The 27264-nt window shown below is 36.4% G+C and overlaps 3 protein-coding genes across 3 annotated transcripts; all 3 read left to right on the top strand.

Annotated features, from left to right (window-relative positions):
• The first annotated feature begins 1068 nt into the window (after positions 1 to 1068).
• On the top strand, positions 1069 to 2754 carry LOC110928347 (NDR1/HIN1-like protein 1). The gene is made up of 2 exons (XM_022171394.2): positions 1069 to 1480; positions 2306 to 2754. The coding sequence occupies exons 1-2, from the start codon at positions 1176 to 1178 to the stop codon at positions 2628 to 2630; spliced, it is 630 nt and encodes a 209-aa protein (XP_022027086.1). The 5' UTR covers positions 1069 to 1175; the 3' UTR covers positions 2631 to 2754.
• A 5863-nt stretch (positions 2755 to 8617) lies between these two features.
• Positions 8618 to 13188, top strand: LOC110930841 (pre-mRNA-splicing factor SPF27 homolog). Its single transcript, XM_022174220.2, has 7 exons — positions 8618 to 8946; positions 10924 to 11090; positions 12053 to 12136; positions 12321 to 12390; positions 12482 to 12615; positions 12688 to 12741; positions 12937 to 13188. The coding sequence occupies exons 1-6, from the start codon at positions 8701 to 8703 to the stop codon at positions 12734 to 12736; spliced, it is 750 nt and encodes a 249-aa protein (XP_022029912.1). The 5' UTR covers positions 8618 to 8700; the 3' UTR covers positions 12737 to 12741; positions 12937 to 13188.
• Positions 13189 to 14976: 1788 nt separating this feature from the next.
• On the top strand, positions 14977 to 17172 carry LOC110930837 (putative pentatricopeptide repeat-containing protein At1g12700, mitochondrial). Its single transcript, XM_022174218.2, has one exon. The coding sequence runs from the start codon at positions 15022 to 15024 to the stop codon at positions 16858 to 16860; it is 1839 nt and encodes a 612-aa protein (XP_022029910.1). The 5' UTR covers positions 14977 to 15021; the 3' UTR covers positions 16861 to 17172.
• The last annotated feature ends 10092 nt before the right edge of the window (positions 17173 to 27264 follow it).

The raw sequence follows: 27264 nt of genomic DNA, 5'->3' as shown, positions 1-27264 counted from the left end.
AAGATATAATATTCGAATGAGTGACATACCGTAAAAACTCGTTTCCTCTTTTGACGTTTTTGCTATCCGGATGCTTGTTTAGGAGCCATTAACCCTAAATAATCGACAAAGTTTGTATCAAATTAAGTTAACGCCTAATGATCGACAAAAAAGATCCTAAATCATAAATCAACAAATCATAGAAATCGTAAATCATACATAAGTTCACGGTGAATTCGACCAAAAAAACATAACATAACAACAGAATTTGACGATTTGATGTTTACCTGAATACGTGAACTAATTCGTGATCGAACTGTGGACTGACGAAATCGAACAAAAAGTGTCTGATGAAATCGAAGGCTTGTGGTTGTGGCTTGACTGATGAAATCGAACTGTGATGATGATGAAATCAAATTGTGATGAACTGATGATGATGAAATCGAACTGCAGCAGAATGATGAAATCTTCTCTCCTGCGATTAGTTAAACTGACGTTTCATGTCCACGCTGGGCACTAGTTGCCGCCCAATGGACTGTTTGTTTTTATTGGTTTTTAAAATTAATTGGGTATTGAGCTCATTAACCTAATGGGCTAATTTAAATCATATGATTTTTTTAAAGTGGATCTATGTTAATATTTGTTTGGCTATACCCTAGCAAAAAATTTTCACATATATAATATAAGATTTTTTTTAAAGTTACATACCCTACGAAATCATGGACCCTGACCGATGGTCCTCCCCGCCCACCATCAGGGCCGGCCCTGGTTTTTGTTTTAGATGTTTTTTTAGAGTTAAAAGAGACATAGGGTTTGTAACATTTATGAATATCTCAATTTCTAGAGTTAAAAGAGATAGGGTTTGTAACATTTACGAATATCTCAAGGTTATTGTGATTAATGCTCTAAAGTTTGAAGAAGATACTAGTACAGTAGTACGGCATAACATTTACGTTTTTAGTAATGGAATTCGGTATGATTGCGTCATCATATTTTTGGAAAATATTTGTTTCCAATTCTATTTACATTCCAATTAACGACATCCAAATCAAACAATATATTACATTACACATACATTACAATATACAAACTATACATATAATGATCTACGAATATATCACTTACCTCTCACTAAAGCTTATACTACCAAGAATTCAACCTTGAACTTCACTATCACCGGAACCCTCACAACCACCATGACCGACGACAAGGACTGCGGCAACCACCAAGGTAACAGATGGTGGAAACTACTCAACCGCCATACAAAGGTCATAATAATATCCTCTCTAATCTTCCTATCCATAATCCTCTTTGTAATCCTTCTCATTTTCCTTATCCTCCGCCCCTCTAAACCTTGTTTCACCCTCCAAGATGTTAACCTTTACACCTTTAACCTCACCACAACCCTCACCTCCTACCTCCAAATCACCATCTCCTCCCGCAACCCTAATCTTCGCATCGGAATTGAGTACGACAAAGTTGACGTTTACGCCTCCTACAGGTTGGTTGTCTAATCTTGATCGAGTTTTGTTTATCGGTTAAGTCTAGATAAGTTTAGAGATATATTATCTTTTATACAAGTGAGTCTTAAGATACTAAACGTGAGAAGTGAGTTGGAAGAATTTTTTTTTTTTTTAAATTCTTTTTCCCGTCTAGTCAAACCAACACAAGAATACCCGCATTAGCAGCGACATCGGGGACCTTCCGCTAAACCTTTTTTCCTCGTAGTGAACGTGTATTTCAGTCCATGTATTTTAGTCCTATAATCTAAAACAAAACTAAAGAATAAATAAGAATTTATATAATTATACTACTAGGGTAATTATTTATATAATCAATCTAGAGTAATTGTATATAATTACTCTACTAGAGTAAATATCCAATTTTTTTCAACTAAAATATAATGTTTAAGAAGGAAAAAAAACGTTATTAACTTTTTATGTTTAGTATGTTTAGACTACTTTTTATTTAATCTTTACCCTATTAATCTAATTAGGATTTAGGAGTCGTTATTTGATTAGTATAAATAGGGTTTGTTTGCTTTGTATTCGTGTGCAGTGGCGGATCTAGAAAATCCGCCAAGCCGTAACGTTTTATAAATAAGCCGTAACTAAATCGAAAAAACGTCAAATTTTTCCAAAATTTACACTAATTTTACACTACCGCCGGAGCGCCAAGCCGTAGCGAAGGTTGCCCCTACTTACACTGTATGTCCGCCACTGTTCGTGTGAGGTTTGTTTTATTAAAAAGAAAAGATTCGTGAGTGCGTTTCTCACAAAACCCTATTGTTATTATGTGTGTTTGATCCGATTGTTCCAACATACAGGAACCAACAAATCACACTACCGACACGGCTTCCTCCAACGTACCAAGGCCACAAGGAGGTGACCGTGTGGTCGCCGTACCTCAACGGAACTGAAGTACCAATGGCCCCCTACCTTGCAATGTCGTTGGCCGAAGACGAGACCAGCGGGACGGTGTTGATTAATGTTAGAGCTACCGGAAGAGTGAGGTGGAAAGTTGGAACTTTTGTTTCGGGTAGATACCGGTTGAATGTAAATTGTCCGGCATATATTATGTTTGAGAACAATAATGTTGATGGTTCGGCTGTGAAGTATCAGTTTGTTGAAGGGTGTCATGTTGAGGTTTAAGGTTGAGTTGTTTTTGTAACTTTTTAACGCCGTTAGAATTCGTCATGCAAATTTTGATTTTTGTTGTGTTATGAAGAAAAGAATGGAAGGGAAATCATGAGGGAGGAAGTATTGGTGGAGTTTCTATTTTAGGTTTATATAATCTATTTTTCTTGCATGTTTTTTCACAAAAAAAAAAAAAAAAAAAGTGTTTTGATATTTTGTGTTGAAATCTTAATAATATTCTTACCTTCCTATTGTTTTGTTTCGTTTTATGAAAGTGAAAATATATAGAAATGTATATATTTTGATAACATAGCAGTATAACTATCCTCCATCTCTCTCTTCAACGTTCGATCAAACGTTATTGTTTGTCAATAACATAGTTATAATAATAAGGCTATTAGGAGTGGATGGAGCTCTATGGGGCTTTATCAAGTCCACATAGAATCCATATATCAGTCATGGAGTCTCCTTTTAATTTGGAGGGTGTGGATGGAGCCCCTATTAAACAAAATTAAAAAAAAAAATTGATTGGTCCAAATTGAAGAAGATGGCGCCATACATTGTTACCATGATGGAGCCCCATGGGGCTCCATCCCCGCCATGTCACCATCCATCACCACACCCTCCATGTGGGGGCTCCATCATGGTAACTAGTGGTAGCGCTCATATGCACATATTCAGGTGGGGCCCACTAATTTTAAACCAATCAATTTTTTTTTTTTTAATTTTGTTTAATAAGGGGCTCCATCCACATCCTACAAATTAAAGAGGGGCTCCATTGTTGACGTGGATCCTACATTCCTACGTGGACTTGATAAAGCCCCATGGGGCTCCAACCACACCTATAGCCTAAGTAAGTGGCTTATGAACACAAGCGAATGGATAAAGGAGTAAAATTTTCATTCAATATTATCTTGAATCTTAATAAGTAAGTGGGTTACTGGGCGATTCAGATGTATCTTGTTAGTGAACCAAACATACTTAATAATTATGGTAGTCTCCTAATGAAATTATAAAGAGGCTACCAAACAGTTCCTTAGTGATGTTGAACAACTCATCATCATGATCAAATAATCGAACGTTTCATTCTATTTGCCCTACATATTTTTCTGTATCAGTCTTGTTTTCCAAGAATTTATGTAATTGTAGGTAAAGATTATTCAGGAATCACCATTTGTGACGAGAACCACGAGAATAAGTGTGAACACAACCAAAACTACTTAAAAAAACATATAATTTTTTTGAAAAAAAAAATCCATTAAAACCGCAACTTTTTATTAATAAGTTTTTTTAAATTTCTTTTTTTATAAAAAATCGTGATTTAACTATAGATATTTTTTGAAATACCATTTATTTTGGGTTTAGATTTAAAGTTTAATTTTTATCATTTAGCTTGGGAACAAGAACGATGGTCATGTTGATGGTTCGGAGGTTTAACGGTTAACTCCATTAGAAACGGTCATGCAAATTTTGATTTCTGTTGTTGTGTTATGAAAAAAAGAATGGAAGTTTGATTTTTGTTGTGTTATTAAAAAAAGAATGGAAGGGAAATCATTTCATGAAGAAGGGCTCAAGGGCCTAGGGCCTATGTCGAAAATAAAATTAATATGTTAACTATTAATATTAGTGCAAACTTATTGTTTAAGATTTATTTGATTTTTTCAAAATTTCATTTCGCCTTATGCCTCTAAAAAGCTTTAAACGGCCCTGAAAGGAAATATTGGAGTTTCTATTCTTAGAGCATTCACATCCAAGGCATCATATTCTGAGTGAGTGAGATGTTTTTAAAATATAAAAAGTATAAAAAGTGGTTGTGAGTGGAGGAGAGAGAAAATGTTACTGTTCATCTTTATATTTGGGGGGACACTGTTCACCCCCTATAATTTTTTAATATATTTTGAAAATGGTTGTGAGTGGAGGAGAGAGAAAAGATAATGATAAAAGTATAAAATAATATTATTTAATTGAAAAAGAGAAAAAAAATGTAGTGTTTTTAGTGTAATTTAAGATGAAAATATAGTGGTTTGGATGTGAATGCTCTTAGGTTCATAATCTAATTTATTTCTTTGCATATTTTACAAATAATCTACTGTGTTGAAATCTGAATAATACTTTTCTATTTTTATATTATATTTCATGATAATATAGAAATGTATATTTTAATAAAATAGCAAAATATGATAACCCTAAAGTCTCTTTTGAAGTTCCTATTCGTCACCTATTCGATTCAATTTATTAATTTCCCGTAATGCGATTCGATCCAATTTATTAATTTCCCGTAATACTATTCGATCCAATTTATTAATTTCCTGTAATATTTTGTAAATGTTCCCTTTTCAACTAAGCTCATTGGTTATGTTAAACAACCCCTTCTCGATAATCTTACAATTTTCGTCACTTGTGAGGCAGAAATGGATCATGTTAAAAGAAGGTCGGCACCAAATAGGTTTACAGCCTATCTTAGGGTTTATAAATTTAGAGCTTATATTTAATAATAATTCGAAAATTGTAACAGAATCAAACAAGAAAGAAAAGTAATCAAAATTAACTTCCAAATTATTGAGGATTTAGCAACAAGAATTCATGAATAACTTCGTCAGAAGGATGGTGTGGTGTTAAAAAGCGCTAGGTGAGATGAGGCATGGAAAAGTGGTATTATGTGACACGTGACATACACTTTTTATATTTGTTTATATTTTAAAAATAAAACAATAAACAAATGTTCCAAGGACCATTGAGAAGTTGACACGTCGCCTAGCCCATGCCCTCCACGTCTGTGAGATTCTTGCCGCCCCCATCACCACGCCAAGGCGCGGGGTAGTGTGCCGGCGTGGTGGAGACAATCCACGCCGTGTACACGTTTACCACGCCGTGTGGTCTATAAGTTGTGTAATGGGCTATTTCTTATTAGCCCATAAATTAGTTTTAAATTTTGTGTGGGGTCAGTGGTTGGGCTAGCGGGAGGATCCTTTAGTGATGTGACAGACTAATCCAAATCCAAATCGAAAGAGTGCCATTTTTAGACCGAAGTACCACCCTAGAACCACCAAAACACTGGTGACTAGGGCTGTAAACGAGCCGAGCTAGACCCAGCTCGAGCTCAGTTTGAACTTGATTCAAGCTGGCTCGGCTCGAGCTCGAATTTCAAATCGAGCTGAGATTTGAGGATCGAGCTCGACTCGATTAGAATTCGAGCTAGCTCGGCTCGGCTCGATCTAGCTCGAATTAACAAAGAACCGCAAAATTTACTACTTAAAAAGCCCTTGAAAATTAATTTCTTCATAGACTAAGTGCCATAATTGTCATTTAATTTAACCATATGGCTAAATATGCAGGTATAAATAATTAATTCAGTTTGTACATTGTCTTTACCTTCTTTTATAGGGGAGATACTCACTTAGTTTTTGTTTTCTAAGCGATGTGGGACAAGCCGAGCCAGGCCAAGCTCGAGCTCGGCTTGTTTACAAACCGAGCCGAGCTGAGCTGGCTCGTTTACAACCGAGCCAATTTCGAGCCGAGCTTTTTTCGAGCAAGCTACGAGCCACGAGTTTTTTTTAACACCCCTACTGGTGACGCCTACCCACAAGTACTCTAAAACCATGGACCCCTTACTTCACCCACGAATCACACACACCCTAAAGACATGGATCCCACATCTTTAAACCACTTCTCTCCAAACCATCATGGCAAACCTTTGCCTTGTAAACCGCCCTAATGTGAAACCTAGGGGGTGGTGGCGTTACTGCGTGGGTTTGATTCCGAACCCGCAGAGCCACCATAATAAATGAGAGAGAAAATGAATACTAACTAGTTTTTGCTCCGCTCGCTTTGCGGGGCATTAAGCCGAATATTTCTCTCTCATAGAATCTACGTCTGTGTTTCGATTACCTGTTCATACTACTCATAATACGATTTCAAAAAAAATATATATATATCGAGTCCCAATTAAACAAACACTATCGTACTTTTGCTAAAAAACTAAAATAATGGAAAGACTATGATTTTAAATTGTGAGCAAAATTGTAATTTTTCAACATAAATGAGCGTGTGGCAGGCAACCCCTGGAATGAATAAAAATTACACCGAGTCAACCAATTAAAACAAAACACTACCGTAGTTTTGTCAAAAAAAAAACTAAAATGATCGCATGACTGTAATTTTACACTGCGGGTACAATCGTAATTTGAAATAGGGGTGTTCAGAAAAACCCGTAGCCAAATAAAAACCGTAAACCGAACCGGAATCGAATAAACCAATCCAAACAACGAATTCGGTTTTTGGTTTGCTTTTTAACCGAAACCGAATTGTGAATATGGTTTTTGTATCCACGTTTTTTTATTTGGTTTATTTGGATAGCCGAATAAAACGTTAACTAATTAATTATTAACTAAAAATAATAATGTTTAATAAACTATATACAATTTATTAGCCCACAATACTAAGTCTAATATCTAAGTATATGTAACCCCATGGTTTGAAGATTATTTATATTTTGAAGTTTTAGACTTCTTGACTGTTTATAGTTTTTATAATTTATGTTTTGAAGTTTTAACTTTGTGCTTGTGTGTACGACTATTTTATGGATATGTTCGTTTTATTTTACTATGTCTTTTATTTATATATTGTTAGGTTTAAATTAGTTGTTGATTTGATGTTCGGAAGTTGGAACACAAACATAAATATAAATTAGGGGAAAAAAGTACTTAGGTACAATTTGGTTAAATTCGGTTGAATTTGGTTTGGTTTGGTTTGGTTCGGTTTGGTTTGCATATTCCTAATTTGGTTTGGTTTGGTTTTTGGTTTGGGGTATAAAATTTTGAAAACCAAATACACCAAATAAACTATAAACCGAACCGATAAACACCCCTAATTTGAAAGAAAAAAAAAAGAAAAACGATGGCAAAACTGTAAATTTGAACTGAGGGCAAAATCGTAACTGGCCTGGAAGGAAAAAAAACAAAACCGATATCAAAACTGTAAATTTAAGCGGAGCAAAATCACAATTTGGCTGGACAAATGGGCAAGTCCCTTCATAGAGATTGTAGATATAGTAAATTTTAGGGATGACAAATCGTGTCTTAGCAACTTTAACAGGTATCTGATAACGCGAACAACAAAAATTTTAAACATGAATACGACTCGTTTAACTAATATATATCCAATGTCTATAAGACAGATGTATAATTTATGCATCTAGAAGGAGAAATAATAGATCATAACTTTCAAATTTTGATTCTTTTTAAAAACGTAAAAAATCACATGGTGTAGTTTTCTGTTATCGTGTCTTAGCAGTTTACCTATTGTCAGCTCCAGTAAATTTACCAATAAACTAAACATGTAAGGGGCTATTTGTTTAGATCTTAATAAGACTCTTAATGGTTCAGAATCTCTTACTGGTTCAATACTTAATGGTCCAGACTGTTTGTCACTTAATGGTCCAGACTGTTTGTTTCGAGAGCATATGTCTGAATGGTTAAGCATTATACTGAGTCTGAATGGTTAAGACCTCTTATATGAATTGATCAGATATTTACCTCTGAACATTTTAGTATTATACAAATTCTTAATGGTTCAGATACCTTACTAGTTCAGTACCATTTAGACATGTTACGGGTTGCCAAACAACCCTTGATAAATAATTGGGGGACGAAATCTGCACTATGGGGGTGTTTGGCCTAGTTTTTTTAACAAAGCTTATAGCTTTTTTTACAAAATAAGCTTAATTTGATGTTTGGTTTAGCCTTTTAAGCTTATGCTTATTAGCTTATATAAGCTAATTTGAAGAAGCTTATTTGATGATAGTTTTTTAGCTTATTTGAAGAAGCCTTCTTTGTGTAAGGGCAAATGATATAAATAAGCTATAAGCTAATCCAAACACTTAAAAAGAGCTTATCAAATGATAGAAAATAAGCTATAAGCTACTTTAAAATATAAATATAAGCGAAAAAAATAAAAACTAGGCCAAACACCCCCTATATCATACCTTCTTTTATTTATTTTTACCGATACATAAAACGACCCCCCCATAGGTGTTCACTGGTGCCGCTCAATTCCAACATTCGGTTTCTGATTCAAGCTCTTAACAATGGCAACAAATACATCAACCAACGGTGACACAGTTATGCTGCTAGAAGCTCCGCCATCTTCACGGCCGTCGTGGTCCAGCAGCGCCGCACAAATCGACGCATTGCCGTACATCGACGACGAGTACGGCGACCCCAAAGTCAAAGCAGAGGTTGACCGTTTAATCGAAGAAGAAATGCGTCGTAGTGCTAAACGACCGTCTGATTATCTTAAAGACCTCCCTCCTGTTGCCAAATTCAACTTTGAGGTACTTTTTGTTCTTCTTGTTAAATTTCTAGGGTTTTGAATTTGATACATGCTCTGTTTTTTAATAGATCCGTTTTTAAGTGTTGTTGTATGATAATATAGTGTTATTATGTTGTTATTTGCAATTGCTTGGTGGTTTAATGATCTAGTGTTATAAGGTGTTTGGGATATGTTGTGAAATGCATGGTGTTTTGATGGATGAAGTAGACTAGGTTATAGGAATTAGGGAAATATTTTACGTAAAACGATTGGCGAGAAACATGGTTGCAAAAGTTGCTAGATGCTCACTAGTCGGATTTGAGAGTAATCGGGAGAATTCGGGAAGTACTCGGCCTAGTCGGAGATTACTCAGGGAGTAATTGGCCTAGGCGAACAATACTCGGGCCTCGCCAGCCTACCTTGTAGTGAGTACTCGGAGTCTAGGTGGGACTTTTACAACCATGGCGAGAAGTAGAGTAAGATAGTGAGATGAAGAGAGGATTTTTTTAGGTTGATGTTGGCATAATGTTTTCCGGCGTGAAGAAAATTGTTTTACAGTTGCTAGCAGGAAAAGAGGAGAAGCTCTTTTGCAAGGTTTAAAAGAACGGAAACGAGTTTCGAGGCGTTTCCCTTCGCCTCACGAGGCGTAAGCCTCGAGGCGAAACGAGGCGTAAGGACGAGGTGGTATAAATAAATAAATATAAAAAATATATATATTATAAAAATAATTATACTAACTAGTTTCATCATTAGATTCATCAAAATCATCAAAAACACACATAAACAAGACATGAAATGCTTGAAACTGACACAAAAAGTCAAAAACATCAAAAACAACTATCAAAATCCCCTGAGGCTCACTTGAGGCGCAGCCTTCTTAGCGCCTCAGCCCCTCTGAGGCGCATTAACACTAAAAACCCTATGAGGCGCGCCTCAGAATCGTTTTTTGGCCGTTTTGCCTCGAGGCGCGCCTTGAGGCGCACGCCTCAAGCGTTTTTTAAAACCATGCTTTTGCCTGAACCTTTTTAGTGATGTTGGAGAATGTGGAAGTGTGGAATAGCAGATGTATTTCGGTAAATGATGGGAAGCAGAGTGAGAGAAAAAAAATTAGAGATGATTGTGTTGTTTAAGTAAGAACTAAGATAGAGAAATAACAGGTTTATTGTTCTAACTTGTAACATTAACGACTAACTGCCTATGAGAACATTACTATGTTGAATATTGGACAATGCTAAATTCATAGACGAGGGTATAAGTTTTCAAACAAGTTACAACAACCCTTGAGTTATTATGTAAAGCGAGTTTGAGCCATGTGAATGGAATACGTATTCCGATGGAGATTTTAGCTTTACCGTCACCACCATTAACATGTTTTTATATGTTCATCATTATCTTGCTAATTACTATATAATTTTTTGTCACATATCAATCCTTCGTATCTGATTTTTATAGTGTGTGTGTTTTTTAGTCTTTGACAGCATTTGACATTGTTCAGAATTACTCTAAAGACAATTAAAAGCAGCATAAAAAATTCAATATTCAGAAAAATCTTTACAGTAGTATCAATAATAGTATTGTTATCTAAGAACCTTTAGTAGAGCTAAAACCAGCTCAAAAGGGCTCGATATACAAGTGAATATGACTAGAAAACAAAACGTTAAGAGACTTTTTATGAGTTTTCGGAAACAAGTGGCACGGAACTTCAGGGTATATTGGTTTGTTAGATAGTAGCTATTGGAAAGCCAAACTGCCAGTGTGAGAACAAACCAGAAGTAATTGTGATACATTATCTCTTAGTTTGACCTTTTTATAAAATGTTACCTAAAAAAGGCTTCTGTTTTCTTTTTTCTTCTGCATACTTCACACAAGTTCTAAGTTCTGTTCGGGTGACTTACAGTCTCGGATGTTTTATTACTCCATGGCCCCATGCTTGTCTATGTAGTAAATCCTTAGTTATTAAGCAAATTTCTGATACCTATGTATATATGTTTCTTTCTAGAATTATCCAATGCTTGCAAGGGAGTATGAGAGAGTGCGCAGTGGGAAACCGATGGTGCCTCTTGATATGTCAAGGTATGGGCTTGACGTTCCAACACGGAATGATGAAACTGCTTGGAAGCAGGCACTTCAGAAATCTCAACGTTCAGTGCAACATCAAGTTATAAGGTAAGGTTGAATTTTGACCCGTGAAAGGGTTATAAATGCTCCATGACTGATTTTTTGCATTTTAATCTTATTATAACTTCTTGATTGTCTCAAGATTAATGGACTTAGATGCGTGGTCTTAAAATGCACACATCATGAGCGCATAATGCGCGCATCACATGATGCGGTGATGAGATTGCATCGCGCGATGCAATTCCAAGATGTTTGCGTCACATGGTGTGGTATGATGCAACATTGCGACCCCTTATGCAGTTGACCTGTATTTGAAAAAAATGGACTGTGATTGCAATGGGTCTAGGCCGTTTGGCAACATCTGAATGGTTAAGTGCTGAACCAGTAAGAGGTCTGAACCATTAAGTGCTGAACCAGTAAGAAGTCTAAACCATTAAGAGCCTATATAATGCTAACCGTTCAGAAGCAAATGTCTGACCAATTCAGATTAGAGGTCTTAACCATTCAGACTCTGTACAAATCTTAACCATTCAGAGGCAAATGTTTGAACCATTCAGACATCTGCTCGTGAAACAAACAGTCTGAACCATTAAGTGCTGAACCAGTAAGAGGTCTGAACCATTAAGAGCCTCATTAAGAGGTAAACAAACAGCCCCTAAGTTTTTCAAATCTGATTGAACAAATCTGACCAACGATTGAGCAATGAGATTAAGTATTTGAACAAATTAGGCCATCGATTAAACAAATCTAACTAGAGATGATGAGAATATATCATATTTAACTATTTAAAAGTTAACAAGATAAAATATTATCTCTAAATAGTTTTATAATAACAAATGCTCGCATACGTGATGCGCGCGCTTCGCACATTGCGATGCACGCACCGGCTTTTGGGATCAAAACGCAGGATCACCATGCGCTTTTTAAAACCAAGCTTAGATGGTACGATAGCTCAATGAGTAGTTATCATTTTATATTCTTATGTATAACATGCTCTTTTGTGATGCAAGGCTAGAAAATTTGGATCTAATGTCAAAATACGGGGCTGATGTTTGGAAACAACACAATCAGAGACTAGAAGCTTTCTTATCAAGGTGAGTGTAATTAAGTAATTAACCACTGTTCCTTTTGAATTTCGATATACTTTTGGTCTGATTCTGCTTCTGCTTCTCTAATTCCGTGCATTTTCCATCGTAGTTAATCACGTTTCCGTAAGTATTAATTCCAAATTAAAAACCCCTAAACTTATCTGAGGATTTTGGTCTTCTTTTTCTCCAGAATGCAGGCACAGGCAACCGAGCTAAATGAAAAGATTGAAATTGTTAACCGGGAAAGAAAATATCATCAGGTACATTATCCAGTTTATATAAAGTAACAAGATATTATATTTAACAGAATAGTCAAATTACTTTCTTACTTTCTTGTACGTTTTATAACAGCAACAAACGGCATACGAGCTGAATGCTTTATCAGCACAATGGAAGGAACTCTGTGAGAAGAACATTGCAATTGAAGGTGCATGTGTCCAAGTTGAAAACCATCTTGAACAGTTAAAATCAGAAGCAGTAGAGAGGTATCATTTTTGTTCGCTTGATGATTTGTGATTTTTTGTTATATGAAACATTAAATATTTATTTTCATGCAGAGGCTGGAATCTCGATACTAATATGGAGAATGGCTCGTCTGTGCCTTGAGGATGGTAAGTAATAAACCCCTGTCAATATATATATTTGAGAAGAAACGTGTAAGACAGTGAAGATGATGTTCACAATACATGAATCCTTGGAATTCAGGGGCATTTTAGTCTTTCTGCCACATAGAGAAAATATGTTGCAGTTGATAGCATGGAAATCACTAGTATATATTTTTGAACTAGAATGTTTTATGATTGCAGGACGATTAGATGGAAACACTGTTGAATAGGGCGTACATTTCTGGAAAAAGATTTTGAATCCGTCCCAAAATACGCCAATTGGTCTTTAAATGTTGGTTGTATACGTGATAATGGGTTTGTAGCCTTAAATGTTTCCTTCCATGATTTTGTTGTTCATGCAGATTAGATTCTGATTGTATGTCATGAACAATGTTGCAGAATTTTCTATTACTTTGCTTGTTGGTTCTATAAAAAGGGAAGTTAACCGAGTTACTTTTAGTTTGCCGAATCATAATTAAAGCTTCTAACCTGAAGTGAATGTGGTGAAGCATCTGATCCGTGGGTTTTTGTCGTGGCTGTCGAGTTGGGCGCGTCTTTGTCATCCCTATCACTGGATCATGCTACAAACATAAAAGAAAGGCCAGAGGCCAGAGTTTTGGGAACCACCTTTCTATAAGAGTGCATGGTTTCTTTCCACCTCGTCTCGGCCCGCTCATAGCATTCCCACTCACTTTCGGTTCGGTGTAGAGCTCCCACTTTTCTTGCAGCCTCCGGTCCCACATCTGCCACACATGTTAGTTTTCTTCTTTGCTTCCTCTCCAAATCCAGGACGGCTATACGGATTCGGCTAAGATCTTGTGGTACCTAGATATGGGGGTGGCCTGCGTAGTACCGTCTTGCCACGTCAGCCCCGCGTCCGGCCTCCACCCTACGGACACTTGTGATTATCATCTTGTTTCTAAAGATAAGAAAAAAACATAGCATTAAAGTTTTTAAAACCATTCTAAACAGAAGAGAAAAATAGTATTAAAGTTTTTATAACCCGTAAAATTAGATAAAAGTGAATAGAAAAACAAGTAAGACTCCATTTTGATTTAATGAAGTTTCTAACATTTGCCGGTTTTTGAGCGAGCATCTTCAATACTTTCAAATAGACCAGACCTGGAATCCACATCCCCAAATCCGGATACAACGCTACATCGGAGGAGATGAGCCGGACATATCCGGTCCGTTCCAGCAGATACAACCAAATACAATGTGTGGTCCCCGGACCACACACAAACCATTTTTAAGTTCACATACATACAACCTTATCGTACAAAACGTGCGAAATGCATGAAAAAACAGCGGTGACATTTTTGTAATTATTTGCTCGTAGGGTAATTATTAAATTACTCTATAAAGGATCTTGTGGGGGTAATTTTGATCTTGTAGGGTAATTTTGTAAAATGTTCTTATAGGGTAATTTTGATAATTACTCTACGAGTAAATAATTACGAAAATGATACCGTGTTTTTTTTATATTTTCACCCTATTCGTACGTTTTGTATGTTAAAGGTATTTGTATAATATAAAAGTAAGGTGTGACACGGAGGTTTCGATTAGTTTAATGTCTGAAAAAAAATTTAAGCTAGAGATGTGAAATTGTATAAGGTAGGATTTCAGATCTAAATTTTGGATATGATTGCATTTACTTAAAAGAGTTAATTGCCCGGATGGTTCTTGTGGTTTCATGTTTTTTTCACGTTTAGTACTCATTTTTTGGAAATAGCAAATATGCTCTCTATGGTTTATCATTTTATTACTCGGATAGTCCCCTGACATTTATTCAGAGAACTATCCGAGTAACAAAATGACAAACCATAGGGAGCATCTGCAATTTCCAAACTAACTGACATCTACTCAAGAGACTATCCGAGTAACAAAATAACAAACCATAGGGAGCATACCTGCTATTTTTAAAAGGTGGGGACTAAACGTGAACAAACCTGAAACCACAGGGACCATCCGGGTAATTAACTCTATTTAAAACTAAAAAGTGAGGGGCTGTTTGGTAGCCTCTTAATGACCATTCAGATGCTACCTCTTAATGGTTTAAAACCTCTGAATGAATAAGAGGTAACCTCAAGTCTGAATGGTTAAGAGGTAACCTCTGAATGGTAAATCATCACATGTCACATTCTTCTACCTTCTCATTGGTAAAATTCTTAATGGTTCCATTAAGAGGTAGCCTCTTAATGACCATTCAGAGGCTACCAAACAGCCCCTGAGTGTTAGGTTTAAGAAATACTCATCAAGCGTGTTTCGTTGTTGGAGACGAAGACGATGATAAATCGCACAAATTCTGTGTTCTTCAAATTCAGAGGTTGGTCCAACTGCTTCTTTCTTCATTCCGCATCCCCTTTTTTCTCATCTTTCCGGTTAGGTTTAGGATTCGGTGCTTGCAAAGCTTTCCTTCACTCCTCAAATCGATCTATGGTTGATAAAATTACCAACTTGAATGATGCACTCAACCTGTTCGATGAAATGTCACACACACGCCCTCTCCCATCTGTTGTCAAATTCACTCAGTTGTTGAATGCTGTTACTAAAATGAAACATTATACTTATGCACTTGATCTTTTCAACCAAATGTGTTCCCTTGGTGTCCCTCTTGATAAATACCCCATGATCATTGCAATCAAGTGTTGCTGTCAGTTGTATCGCACGAAAGACGGTTTTGCACTCCTAGGTTGTTGCTTTAGGCGAGCTATTGCACCTGATGTCTACATATTTAGTGCACTCTTAGACGGACTCGTCCTAGAAGATAGGATTCTTGAAGCAGAGATGTTATTCAAGAAGCTCATCAAACAAAAACTTTGTGAACCTGATGTGGTTATGTATAACACAATGATTAAAGGGCTTTGCAAGTTCGGTAATAACGTTACAGCCATTGCTTTGCTCAGGTTAATGGAACAAAAACGTTGTGAGCCTAGTATTGTTACATATAGCACCATCATTGATAGTCTTTGCAAGGATAAAATGATAGATGATGCTTTCAAGCTCTTAAACGAGATGGTATATGACAAAAGAATTTTACCAGATGTCATCACCTACACCACTTTAATTCGTGGTCCTTGTAACTTGGGTCGTTGGGATGATGCCTCAAAGCTGCTAAAAGAAATGGAGGATGAGAACATTTCTCCAAATGTGCAAACCTTTAACGTATTAGTTGATGCATTTTGCAAGGAAGGTAACGTAGAAGAAGCTGAGGCTGTTATCAACATCATGGTTGAGAGAGGTGAGGTTCCAAACATAGTGACATACAACTCACTTATAGATGGTTACTGTCTGCGAGGGGAAATGATCAAAGCAAAAACAGTTTTTGATTCACTGAGACTTAGAGGTCTCGTCCCTAATCTTGTCACTTACAATAGTTTATTGAACGGGTATTGTAAGAATCGGAATATAGAAGAGGCGATGCAAATGTTTCGTCAAATGACCGGACAAGGTTTAAAACCCAATGTGGTCACTTACAGCACCATGTTACAAGGATTGTTTCAGGTTGGGCGTTGTGTAGATGCACGCAAACTCTTCGATGAGATGCATGCACAAGGCCTAATTCCAGACCAATGCACTTATCGGATAATTTTAGACGGTCTTTGCAACAACCATCTAGTAGAAGATGCGCTCTCTTTGTTTCATTTGTTGGGTGATTCAAAACTTAATTCTGATATTTTTGTGTACAGTATCCTCATTGACGGGGCAGGAAAATGTGGGCAGTTTCACATTGCAAGGAATCTTTTCCATGATTTAATAGATAAAGGCTTGCAACCTGATGTTCGTACCTATACAGTGATGATTAATGCTTTTTGTCAGGAAGGTATACTGCAGGATGCAAAATACTTGTTTCATAAAATGGAAGAGAGTGGCTGCCCACCAAATACTGTTACTTATTGTGTTCTTCTCCAAGGATATCTAAAGAACAACCATTATGATAATGTAGAGATGCTTTTACAGGAAATGGATGATAGAGGTTACTCACTTGATGCTTCAACTTTATCGTTATTTATAGATCATATCGCAGCTGGTTTACTAGATAGAAGTATGCTTAAGTTGTTCAATAAGCTAGTTCCAAAAGAATTATTGGACGATCCTAGCTTGTGCGCCTGGGAGAGCAACTGAGACGGTAATTGTGGGATGAACAATGAAGATTATAACTTGCAAAATGTAGAATGCTTGACATGAGGAAAAGGTATTCATCTCTGAATTCTGATAAAGTCACAATAAGATGACTGAGTTTTGTAGTTTATACATAAATGAAGTTTAGACCCTTGCAATATGTTTAAGCCTTTAAATAATTGAAGTTTGTACACAAACCTGCTAAAATGTCAACATATACATTTATCTAGCGTTGACAAAGGTTCTGGTCAACAAGTCAACATATATATTGTTAGTGTATAACCTTTCTAAGGTCCAATCATTGACCTTATACATACATTGTAACTTGACCTTATAAAACATTTCCAACTGTCATTATTAAAGTTTCTCAATACTGAAATTAAGAGATGGTAATCTTTACACTAATAATTATATTCAAACGAGTATAGCATTCTGTTTTCATTTCTTAGACAAGAGGTTGAAACGGTAACCATAGAGGAGTTTGTTGTAGGATATTAGTAAAACCAGAGACGATTATAGACTAATGGCAGGTAGACGGGCAACCAGTTGCGCCGCTACCCCCTTCTGAATAGCAAACCCTACCCTGCTAAACACAAAATTCTACCCCTTAACATGCGCGGTGTTACTGCTTACCACCTGCTGAACCCGCTTGAGGAACCGCACCGCGTCAGGGGTGAGAGCGCCAAAGGTATCGAAAGCGAACGGGACGGACATGTGCTGATTCTCGATGCAAGCTTTTTCGTGCTTAGCTACTTTGCCCGTCTCTGCCTTGGTTATCGTCTGGCTCACCACAAACCCGTGGTCCCTTAGCCCAACGAGGGGGGACACACCTGTCATATTCATTTCCTTAGATCAACCCTTGGAGTCCTGCATTGGATCAAACGTGCCAGTCATTGCACTCTTTTGATGTGTTAACATCAGCAAGATACATGAAAAGACACACGAATGAATGAATGATGAGAATTCAAAATCAATATTAGCAGTTGAACTCTATCAAGCTTATGATGTAAACCCAGCAATAATATGCTTCCTAAATTCTGGTGCTAAAATGCCTGGTATTTCTATTTCAGGAACATTTATAAAGTTGAATCTTAGGGAAAATTACACTTTTCGTCCTTTATGTTTGTATCAAATTGCAATGGATACCCTTTACCTTCAATAATTACAGTCACAGTCCTTTATGTGGAAAACCCATTACATCTTTCGTCCTTTAACACTAACCAGGTTAAAATTATAAGTTAAGTATGGCATGTACACCTCATGTGAGGGCATTTATGTCTTTCCACACCTTGATTCTTCCCCCCTTTATGAAACCCCTCTCTCAAACTCAAGACTCCCTCGTCTCTCTACATTCTATTGTTCCACCACCACCGCCATTACACTAACGTCTATCAACATTTAGGGCATGTTTGGGTAAGCTTATTGAAACAACTTATTGACTTATTGGCTTCTTGGAAAAGTCAGGATTTTGTGACTTATTGACTTATTGGCTTTTCCCTCTCACATACACCCTCTTTGCCAAACATCATTTTAGAGCTTATAACTTTTCAAAAAGCCAATAAGTCAATAAGTTGTTTCAAAAAGCTTACCCAAACATGCCCTTAAACGACTTTGCTGTAAATCTGGTAACATTTAACCCCATTCTCTTCCAATCTCAACATAATCACATCCACCAAATCTTAACCAAGCATAAACACCCTTTTTAGACCCATTTCAACTAATCCTTCTGGGTTTCCAAACTGATATTTGAGATAAATACATCAAACACTCCAACTAAACCGTCATCTGCTTCAATTTCTACTCACCACATCTAATTTCAGCAAGGTAAGATTTGAGCACTTTCCGGCGGCCGGCAAACCAAACAAGAATTCCGGCAACTCGCCACCACCGCTTAACCAACTCGCTTGAACTCTACCAACCATCGTTTACTACTACAACAGTTGGAGGTGATGACAGATCTGAACTAGATCCACGACAACGAAGACGGATCTAAACCCCCAGAGTCGTCGGCTCGCCGCTGCCGTCAGTAAACGATGGAGGTAACGATTGAAGAATGGAAACCACCAGAGTCGTTGTCACCATCTACAAACGATGGCTTCGTCATCTGTTGTCTGCCTTGGCGGTGTGTAGGTGGTGGCTGTTAAGTGGTGGTGGTGTTATACGGTGGAGATGTAAGAAAGATAATGACTGATTGTGTATGATGAGTTTAGATCTTCAAAGTTTGCTGATGTTCTTGTGGAGGTGAAAGACAAGTCACAGGAAGAGAGTGTATACTGTATAGAAAGAGAGAAAGAGGATGAGATACAATTATCTGTATTGTTTATGTTTTGTGTCTATATTAAAATTACTAATACACCCTCACATGAGATGTACATATCATACCTAACTTGAAAATTTTAACCTGGTTAGCGTCAAAGGACAAAAGATGTAATGGGTTTTCCAAATAAAGAACTGTGATTGTAATTATTGAAGGTAAAGGGTATCCATTGCAATTTTATATAAACGTAAAGGACGAAAAGTGTAATTTACCCTGAATCTTATTTAAACACATACCAAGCCAGAGGTTCATGTTTTGACCGACAAACTATAAAGTTGAATCTTATTTAAACACATACGAATATTAAACTTAGTGTATTCGATTTTAATAGACTTTGGGTGTTTAAATTTCAAATTAACAAAAATTAAGGGGTTTGGAGCACCGTTTCGATGTAAGTTTTACATCAATCGACTCGTATCATCATTCTGATCAAAAGCCTATAACATGAGTTCGAAATTCGGAAAAAAAAAAAACTTAACTCCGTTAAGTTTTTATTTTTTAACGAGGGTGCAGTGAGAAAAAAAAACTTAAAAGATGGGATTGTCGGTGGTAATATTCAAAGGTGAGATCAATATTGGCCAACCACCTCTAGGTGAGATTATTAAAATCCAATATCTCATCTATATACAATCAATTTGCAACATAGCTTTGCTATGTTTGCTTGTGTAGGAACCGTTCGCGTATAAACTAAATAAAAAATTTAGGAAAATTGGTTTTTAATAAACCAACCTTTGTCCCGTTGGTAAATAATAATCTTACCTACGTAATTGGTATACAATAATCCTACTTATCAACATGTTTGTACTCAATGAACTTCCATTAATTTTTTTTAACTGAAGTTAGTTTTTAAGTTTTATTTATTACACAAACAGTCCCTGTAGTTGTAATTTACTAGTTTTAACTATTTTAAAACTAGTAAATTACAGTCCCTTGAGGTTTTTTTGTTTTATAAAATAGTTAAAACTAGAAAATTACAACTACATGGACTTTTTGTGTAATAAATAAAACAAAATTAACTTCAGTTAAAAAAAATTAACGGAAGTTCATTGAGTACCAACATATTGATAGGTATGATTATTGTATACCAGTTACGTAGGTAAGATTATTATTTACCAACGGGACAAATGTTGGTTTATTAAAAACCAATTTTCCTAAAATTTATTACTGGATTACAATACAAGAAAGGCAAATTGGAAAATAATAATCCCATCTTTCTTAAATTGGCCGATAATAATCCCAAGTCAGTTATTAGCCAATAATAATCCGACCTCGTCCAATTTTTTTGTAAAATAGTCCGCCGTTAAAATAGCTTAACGGAGTTAAGTGTTTTTCCGAATTACAAACCTATGTTTTAGGGCTTTTGATCAGAACGAGGAACGAGTCGATTGATGTAAAACTTACCTCGAAATACTGCCCCCAACCCACGAAAACGGTGCTTCAATTCGGGTGTTTAACTTCCAATTAACAAAATTCAAGCATTTCGAACACAATTTCGAGGTAAGTTTTACATCAATCGACTCGTACCCTCGTTCTGATCAAAAGCCCTAAAACATCGGTTTGTAATTCGGAAAAACACTTAACTCCGTTAAGCTTATTTTAACGGCAGACTATTTTACAAAAAAATTGGACGAGGTCGGATTATTATTGGCTAATAACTGACTTGGGATTATTATTGGCCAATTTCAGAAAGATGGGATTATTATTTTCCAATTCGCCTACAAGAAATAAAGAAAGCAGTAAATTACAGTACTAGTTACAATTGAAATAAACCAAATACATGAATTTAGATGAAGCATTTGACACAGGGTCCTTAAAACAAATTCTGAGTCTCACAAGAGAACTCGTTTTGTTTCCCAGGGTACAACAGCCGGAGCAGATAGTACCGTCAGAGCTCGCACAAGCAGTGGCGGACCCAAGATATTTTTCAATGGGGTCCTCTTTTTTCAGTGTTCAAACCATCAGAAGTGCCATAATGATTCAAATGAGTTGGATTTTTAAAAATTTATTTTCACGACTTTGTTGTTGATGATGTTTATTTTTGTTAACGAATTCAGAAGATTTGGAGTACCGTCAATATTGTTGTAGACACTGGATTTATCGACAAGAAATAGCATTAGCAATAATTAATATGAAAGCATACGTTATCTTCAATTTACAGCTAAGAATTTGTAAACCCATTGACACATGTAAAGTTACCAAAACTACCCATGCTTAGCATAATCCCTTCATGTTTACTTAGTGATACGAAGGACACTTGGCATGGCATAACTAAAACATGTTTACAAAAAATGTAAACAAACTTGCAAAATAAATGTTTGGATTAATGGATTATTTTTTTAAAAAAATGATTTGTATACCCATCCGGGCCCACCGGGAATCGGGGTGTGACAATTTAATGAAACGTTTAGTTCAAAGCAATAATGGATTAAAGGATTGATTTTTTAAAATTAGTTTTCGATGTATTTATGGAAAATATAATTGTAGTAAAAAATTAACAACTTACATAAAAATAGGAATTCCTAAAATCAACATTAAAGGATTGATTTTTTAAAATTAGTTTTCGATGTATTTAAAACAACTCTGCTTAGCTGGCCAAAAAAGAAGACATTAATGGATTAGGGTGCACGGGGCGTAAGCGGGGAGGGGGTTCGGTGACCGATGTCCCCGATCGGGAACACCGCCGCCATCAACGCGGGGACCCGAATCGGGGGGTGATATCGGTGTGGAGTCACCGTTGTTTGTGCACGAGAATTGAGGAACGGTAATGTGGGCAACGGTCGGATTTTTAAAAAAAAAATTCACTTTTTTAAAACATATATAAATAACCATCCCATTCACTCCATTTTTTTATACTCAAACTATTTTAAACATATAAGGGTTGATGCCTACTGAGATATTCAGTAAATATTTATATTTTAACAGTAAGGAAAAGTTTTAAACTCAGGTCTTCAGTTTTGACCCTTTTAGCTTATGTGAAATTACCAAAATGCCCCTACGGTGCATAGTATGTTTATAATTAATAAATTTCACATATATATGATACCCTACTGTTATAACTTATTAAATTAAGTATATTTACTGATTATATCAGACCTGGAACTCAGAATGATATTTAAACTCTTTTATAGCTTTTAAAATGACCAAAATACCCCTTCGGGGCATAAAATGGTCTTAAACTCGTTTTGGGCATAACGGAAGGTATCCTACTGATATCACAACATATTTAAGTCATATTGACTTAGGGAACCTGTTCATGACTCTGTTGGTTACCCGTTACGCACTTTTCGCGTTCGGGTCGGCGTATGTAACTAGTTTGCATAAATTAGCCGAAACGGGTCAAACCTTATCATTTTTATCTCAAAATTCAGAATGTGAAGAGGTTACCCATATTAAACAAGTACACAAGCTTGTCGGGTCAAAACCACATTCTAGGACGGTCTTCGCTTATCTATGCGATTAAACCGTATTCATTTTTTAAAACTAACCGGTCTAAGCTTAGGCTTAATTAAAGACCCGTTAGGAATCTGATAGGTTATTAAAAACCTTCATTCCACATTTAGGAGCCCAGTAAAAGCTATCTGTACTTGCTTGGTGGTATACGGCTGGGATAAATTGTATAAATTTGCTCAGGTAAATACTTTAAACTTATTTTCCCTATACGGGCTTGGGGTACGGTATATAAAATACCGCTTGGTCGGGTAATTGACCTTAACCGGTCGGTGGTTAAGCGTTGTCAAATTGACCCGTTTAAAAATGTTGTTTTTTTGTTTAACGCCTTTGGGGGTTTAATGACCATGTCTCGGATATCCTTGGCATCATGTAAGAATGGCCACGACCTTAGCATACGGGTGTAGGCGTACACCCGTAGTGAATTCAATAAAGTATAACTGTCGGTACGAGAGAAGTCTCGCGACAGTATTATACTAAGTGGTGTGTCTATTAATCTTTAACCCGGCACGACCCGGACAACTGAACGCAAAATAAACATGTAATTCTTTTTCAAGATTATAAGCAAATAATTATCCCAAGTTATAAAAAGTTTTGTGCCGTTTGCACTCAAATCAATTTTTAAACCATTTTCAAAATGAGTCAGTTAAATTGTATTTACCAGTGATAACTGACGTATTTTCCCAAAAAGACTAAGTGCAGGTACTACGCGTAATAGGCTGGTTTCTCCTAGCATCAAATAGAAGTCTCGCAAGCTTAGATGCCTGAAGTCTGTTGAACAATGTTTATTTTATTTTGCGATCCGCCTGTGGATCTTTTACTTTCCGTTTGTAATACTTGGATATTACTTCATATCGGATTGTAATATATTTTGCTTCCGCTGTTCATTTAAATTGTGTGGTTTGACTATGATGATATCAACTACGTCACGGTACTCCCCACCGGGCCCACCGGTAATACGTGGAAATATCGGGGTGTGACATTTACCGGGAGAAGATACGAAGAAACTGATTGAACGTTACTGCCACTTGGTGCGAACCATGTCGATGTTAAGTATTACAAAAGAGCCTGAAGAGTGGGTCGACAAGTTAGCCGATGCCTTACCGCAAAAGGAGTGGGGTACATATTTGATGATTCTAAAGAATACGGGTGTTTATGATGGATTGACTATTTCTCAGTTCATTGAAAAGATTGAAAGTCAGGATCTGGAACAGCAAAAGATCGCGAGGATGAACAGTCCAAGTGGTCAACAGGATGTAAAGATGTATTACAAAGGTAGTGTTCCGGAAGCTGAGAGAAGCCCGAAAATCCAAACTGCATTCAGTGCTGGCGATTCAACGGAAAAAGCTGATCAGACTTCAAACAAAAGCAGTGGATTCTCATCATTTCCGAGTGTTAATCCCAAGAGTTCATTAGAAAATTTTCAGCATCAAAGCTCAAAAACAGGAAATGGATGTGTGATTCAATGCAACATTGCTCTAAATCTTCCTGATGGTTAAAGTTTTTCGGAAGATGTCGCGAAAGATCACATGACATTACTTGGTTCTATACTTCTGTCTTATGAAGGTTTGGTTGCTGGTCGTATCGGGAATCCTATGCTTACAAAAGAGGATTACGATCAGATAGACGCCGAAGAAATGGAGTTAATGGATATCAAATGGTGTCTAGCTAGCGTTCTTAGGCGTGCTGAAATGTTCAAGATGATTACTGGGAGAAATGACTTTCTTGATGCACATGTTTCTACTTTAGGTTTTGATAAATCTAAAGTTACTTGTTTTCGATGCAGGGAGAAAGGTCATTTCAAGAGGGTGTGCAAGAACAGAGAAGCTAGTGGAGATCAGAATCCGTTTGGAAAAGACGATTATTACTGGAAAGCCATTTATCAGCAAGTTGGTCAGCAACAACTGCAAGAACCGCAGGTGGCTCATGGTAGAAAAATCAAGGATTCAAAAAGAGCGTGTTTGGTGGATTTTAACTGGAATGAGTTCATATCACCTGAAAGCAAAGTCTGCTTAGTCAATCAGGACGATGAAAGACTACCTGAAGGCTTTAGCTGGGATATGTTTGTTGATGAAAAAGGAAATTTCAAAGCGTTCATTGCTAAGATTGTTAGAGAACCAGATATGTTTGCTACATGGATGAAGTCTATTGGTGAGACTGTGAAGAATGTGAAGGAAGAGTCTGTTGCATCTGATGAAAGTTCACAAAGTTCAGATGAAAGTTTACAAAGTGATGACAGTTCTGAAAAAGAAATTGTTTTTGATAAAACTCCATCTGATATTGGTTCATCGGGCGATAGTTCTGAAAAATCTGTACAGTTTGATCAGTCTCCAACTGATGACAACAGTGATGACGATGAAGAAAAACATATTAACATTGCAAAATCTCATCTTTCTCCTGAAAGTTTTCATTTCTATTTTGCAGATCGCCTGAAGAAATTGAAGGAGAAACAAGCTGCAAAAGAACAAAAAGAAATGAAGAATGAAAGTGCTGCTAAAAAAGATGAGACTATTCAATCTGTAGAAGTTAACATTGCTGCTGAAAAGACTGAGCAGGTTGATGAACCAGAAAAGGTGGTTGAAAGATTGTAGAGGTTGTCAAGCTATGTTCAAAGTGTCTTGAACCTTGTAACGAATGTGCAGCCAAAGATGAGAAATTGGCAGAGTATGAGAAGATGAAGGAACAGTTATTGTTCAACCTCAATTATGTGAAAGAATCTTATGATGTATTGAACAGAACGGTAACTGGTCTTCAAAAGACAAACTCTGAAAGAGAAGATGCTTTGACGATGATGAATGTTGTGATGATGTCGAAGCAGAAAGCTATCAATTTCTACATCGAAGAGAGTGCTAAATGGAAGCAAGAGTTGGAAACTGAAAAAATCGAGAATGAGAGAATTAGACGTTTATTACAAAACTATTCTAGTTCTGATTATCTTATTGATCGAATTTATCCAACTGTTGCAGGTTTTGAAGCTTTCTAAGATGAGAAGCTAAAGAAGAAAGATACCGGTAAGAAACCGACTGTTAGCTATAACAAGTGTCCGCCTCCGATCTGGGAAGGGTATTCTCCTAGGAAACCAAATGAGGAGCAACTTGAAAAAGCAGTCAATAATAAGTTAAAAACCGACACAACTGATGAATTACCAGAAAACATAGATGTCACATTTACCTCGTCCGATACTGATTATGAGTCTGAGTTAAACAAAAAGGTGGTCGATCAGGTGTTGGATACTGATGAGGAGTCTGAGTCAAACTCTGAATCTAGAGGGTCAAGTTCGTCAGTCAATGGTCCAAAGTCGTCGGTCAAAAAGGCTTACAGTAAAGAATTTTTGTTATCAAAATCAAACTTGAATGATGAAACATTCGAAGTAGCATATACTTTGAATGATTCTGACAAGTTATATTCTGACAAAGAGTTTCCAATAAGAAGTGTTCGGTTTGACATGATCAAAAAGGTTTTCAAAATGACAGAAATTAATATTTCTGAAATAAAAGATTTAAATCTTACTAGAAAACCTAAAAAATACACTTCAAGAGTTCAACAACGATTAAACAAGAAAAAAGGTTACAATTCTGGTTCTAGTTTTCAAAAGAAACCAAACCATAATCGTAGCTACAAAAAGAAAGGTTTAGATTTTATTCCACCAGAAGATGATAAAAATGAGAAAAATTCTAAAACAAAAACAGAATTTGTTTCAGGTGGAAGTGCTGAGGAAGAACAGAAGAAACCGTTCTAGAAACAATCAAACCAGGAGTTTCTTGCTGAGAATAGAAGGAATGGAACTGGAGTGTTTCATCCAAGAAAGACTCGAACTTGTTACAAATGCAATGAAGTTGGTCACATCGCATGGAACTGTCCGAAAAATGCCAAGACAAAACAGGGAGTTTCTGACAAATTGAAAGAAAAAGTTGTTGATGTTGAATCACCAACCGAAAAATTTAAATTTTTTGAAAACTCAACTTATGAGGTTGGTGAGGGTTCTAAAAAGAATGTGTATAAAAAGAAAGCAAAGGACAACCAAGTGTGGGTTGTTAAAAAGGTTGATGAGAAAGTCGGCGATGAATCTGGTTCCACAAAACCAGATGAGCCACAGGTTGAGGTAAAGGATCCAGTGAATGATGATGAATTTCCATCACTGGAGTTTGAGAAAGTTAAACAAAAAGTTGGTAAAGTTGAAATCTCAGATCAATTTTATTCTGAGAAAAATGAGTTTGATGTCGAGAAAACATTCAATGGGATGTTAAGAAAATTTTTGAGAAAATGCTTAATGGGAAAGCAAAGGGGTTAAAGATTTTTACGCAACAAAGAAAGCAACTTTTAACTCTACTGAGCAAGAATTGAAAACCCTCAAGTCTGAAAAGACTTGGGTGGAAATTCTTTTCTCTTGAAGTCTTAGGAGTTAGGACTACGTCGGAGATCCCAAGTTTGTAATCGTGGATCAGGAATCGGCATCTTTCTTGTAAAGTGTTTTTGTAAAATAGTCCTTCAACCTAGCTTGAAAAATTGTTGAAATTTTTATAGATTAAAGGACTATGCCGGAGCTTCCAGGTTGGTAAGTGAGAAACAGGAATCGGCATCTTGATTGGTAAAATGATCTAGTGTAAACGTTTTATTCTACACTGGACAAAGGTGATTGTTTG

Source organism: Helianthus annuus, chromosome 3 (assembly GCF_002127325.2).
Source record: "Helianthus annuus cultivar XRQ/B chromosome 3, HanXRQr2.0-SUNRISE, whole genome shotgun sequence".
NCBI classification, from domain to species: domain Eukaryota; kingdom Viridiplantae; phylum Streptophyta; class Magnoliopsida; order Asterales; family Asteraceae; genus Helianthus; species Helianthus annuus.
This window is presented reverse-complemented; position numbering and strand designations above follow the sequence as displayed.

Bases quoted from the DNA above. Each gene is read 5' to 3' on its own strand.
- LOC110928347 (XM_022171394.2), top strand. From the start codon at position 1,176: ATGACCGACGACAAGGACTGCGGCAACCACCAAGGTAACAGATGGTGG. The intron at 1,481-2,305 runs GTTGGTTGTCTA...TCCAACATACAG, and splicing joins GACGTTTACGCCTCCTACAG to GAACCAACAAATCACACTAC.
- LOC110930837 (XM_022174218.2), top strand. From the start codon at position 15,022: ATGATAAATCGCACAAATTCTGTGTTCTTCAAATTCAGAGGTTGGTCC.
- LOC110930841 (XM_022174220.2), top strand. From the start codon at position 8,701: ATGGCAACAAATACATCAACCAACGGTGACACAGTTATGCTGCTAGAA. The intron at 12,137-12,320 runs GTGAGTGTAATT...CTTTTTCTCCAG, and splicing joins CTAGAAGCTTTCTTATCAAG to AATGCAGGCACAGGCAACCG. The intron at 12,391-12,481 runs GTACATTATCCA...GTTTTATAACAG, and splicing joins GGGAAAGAAAATATCATCAG to CAACAAACGGCATACGAGCT.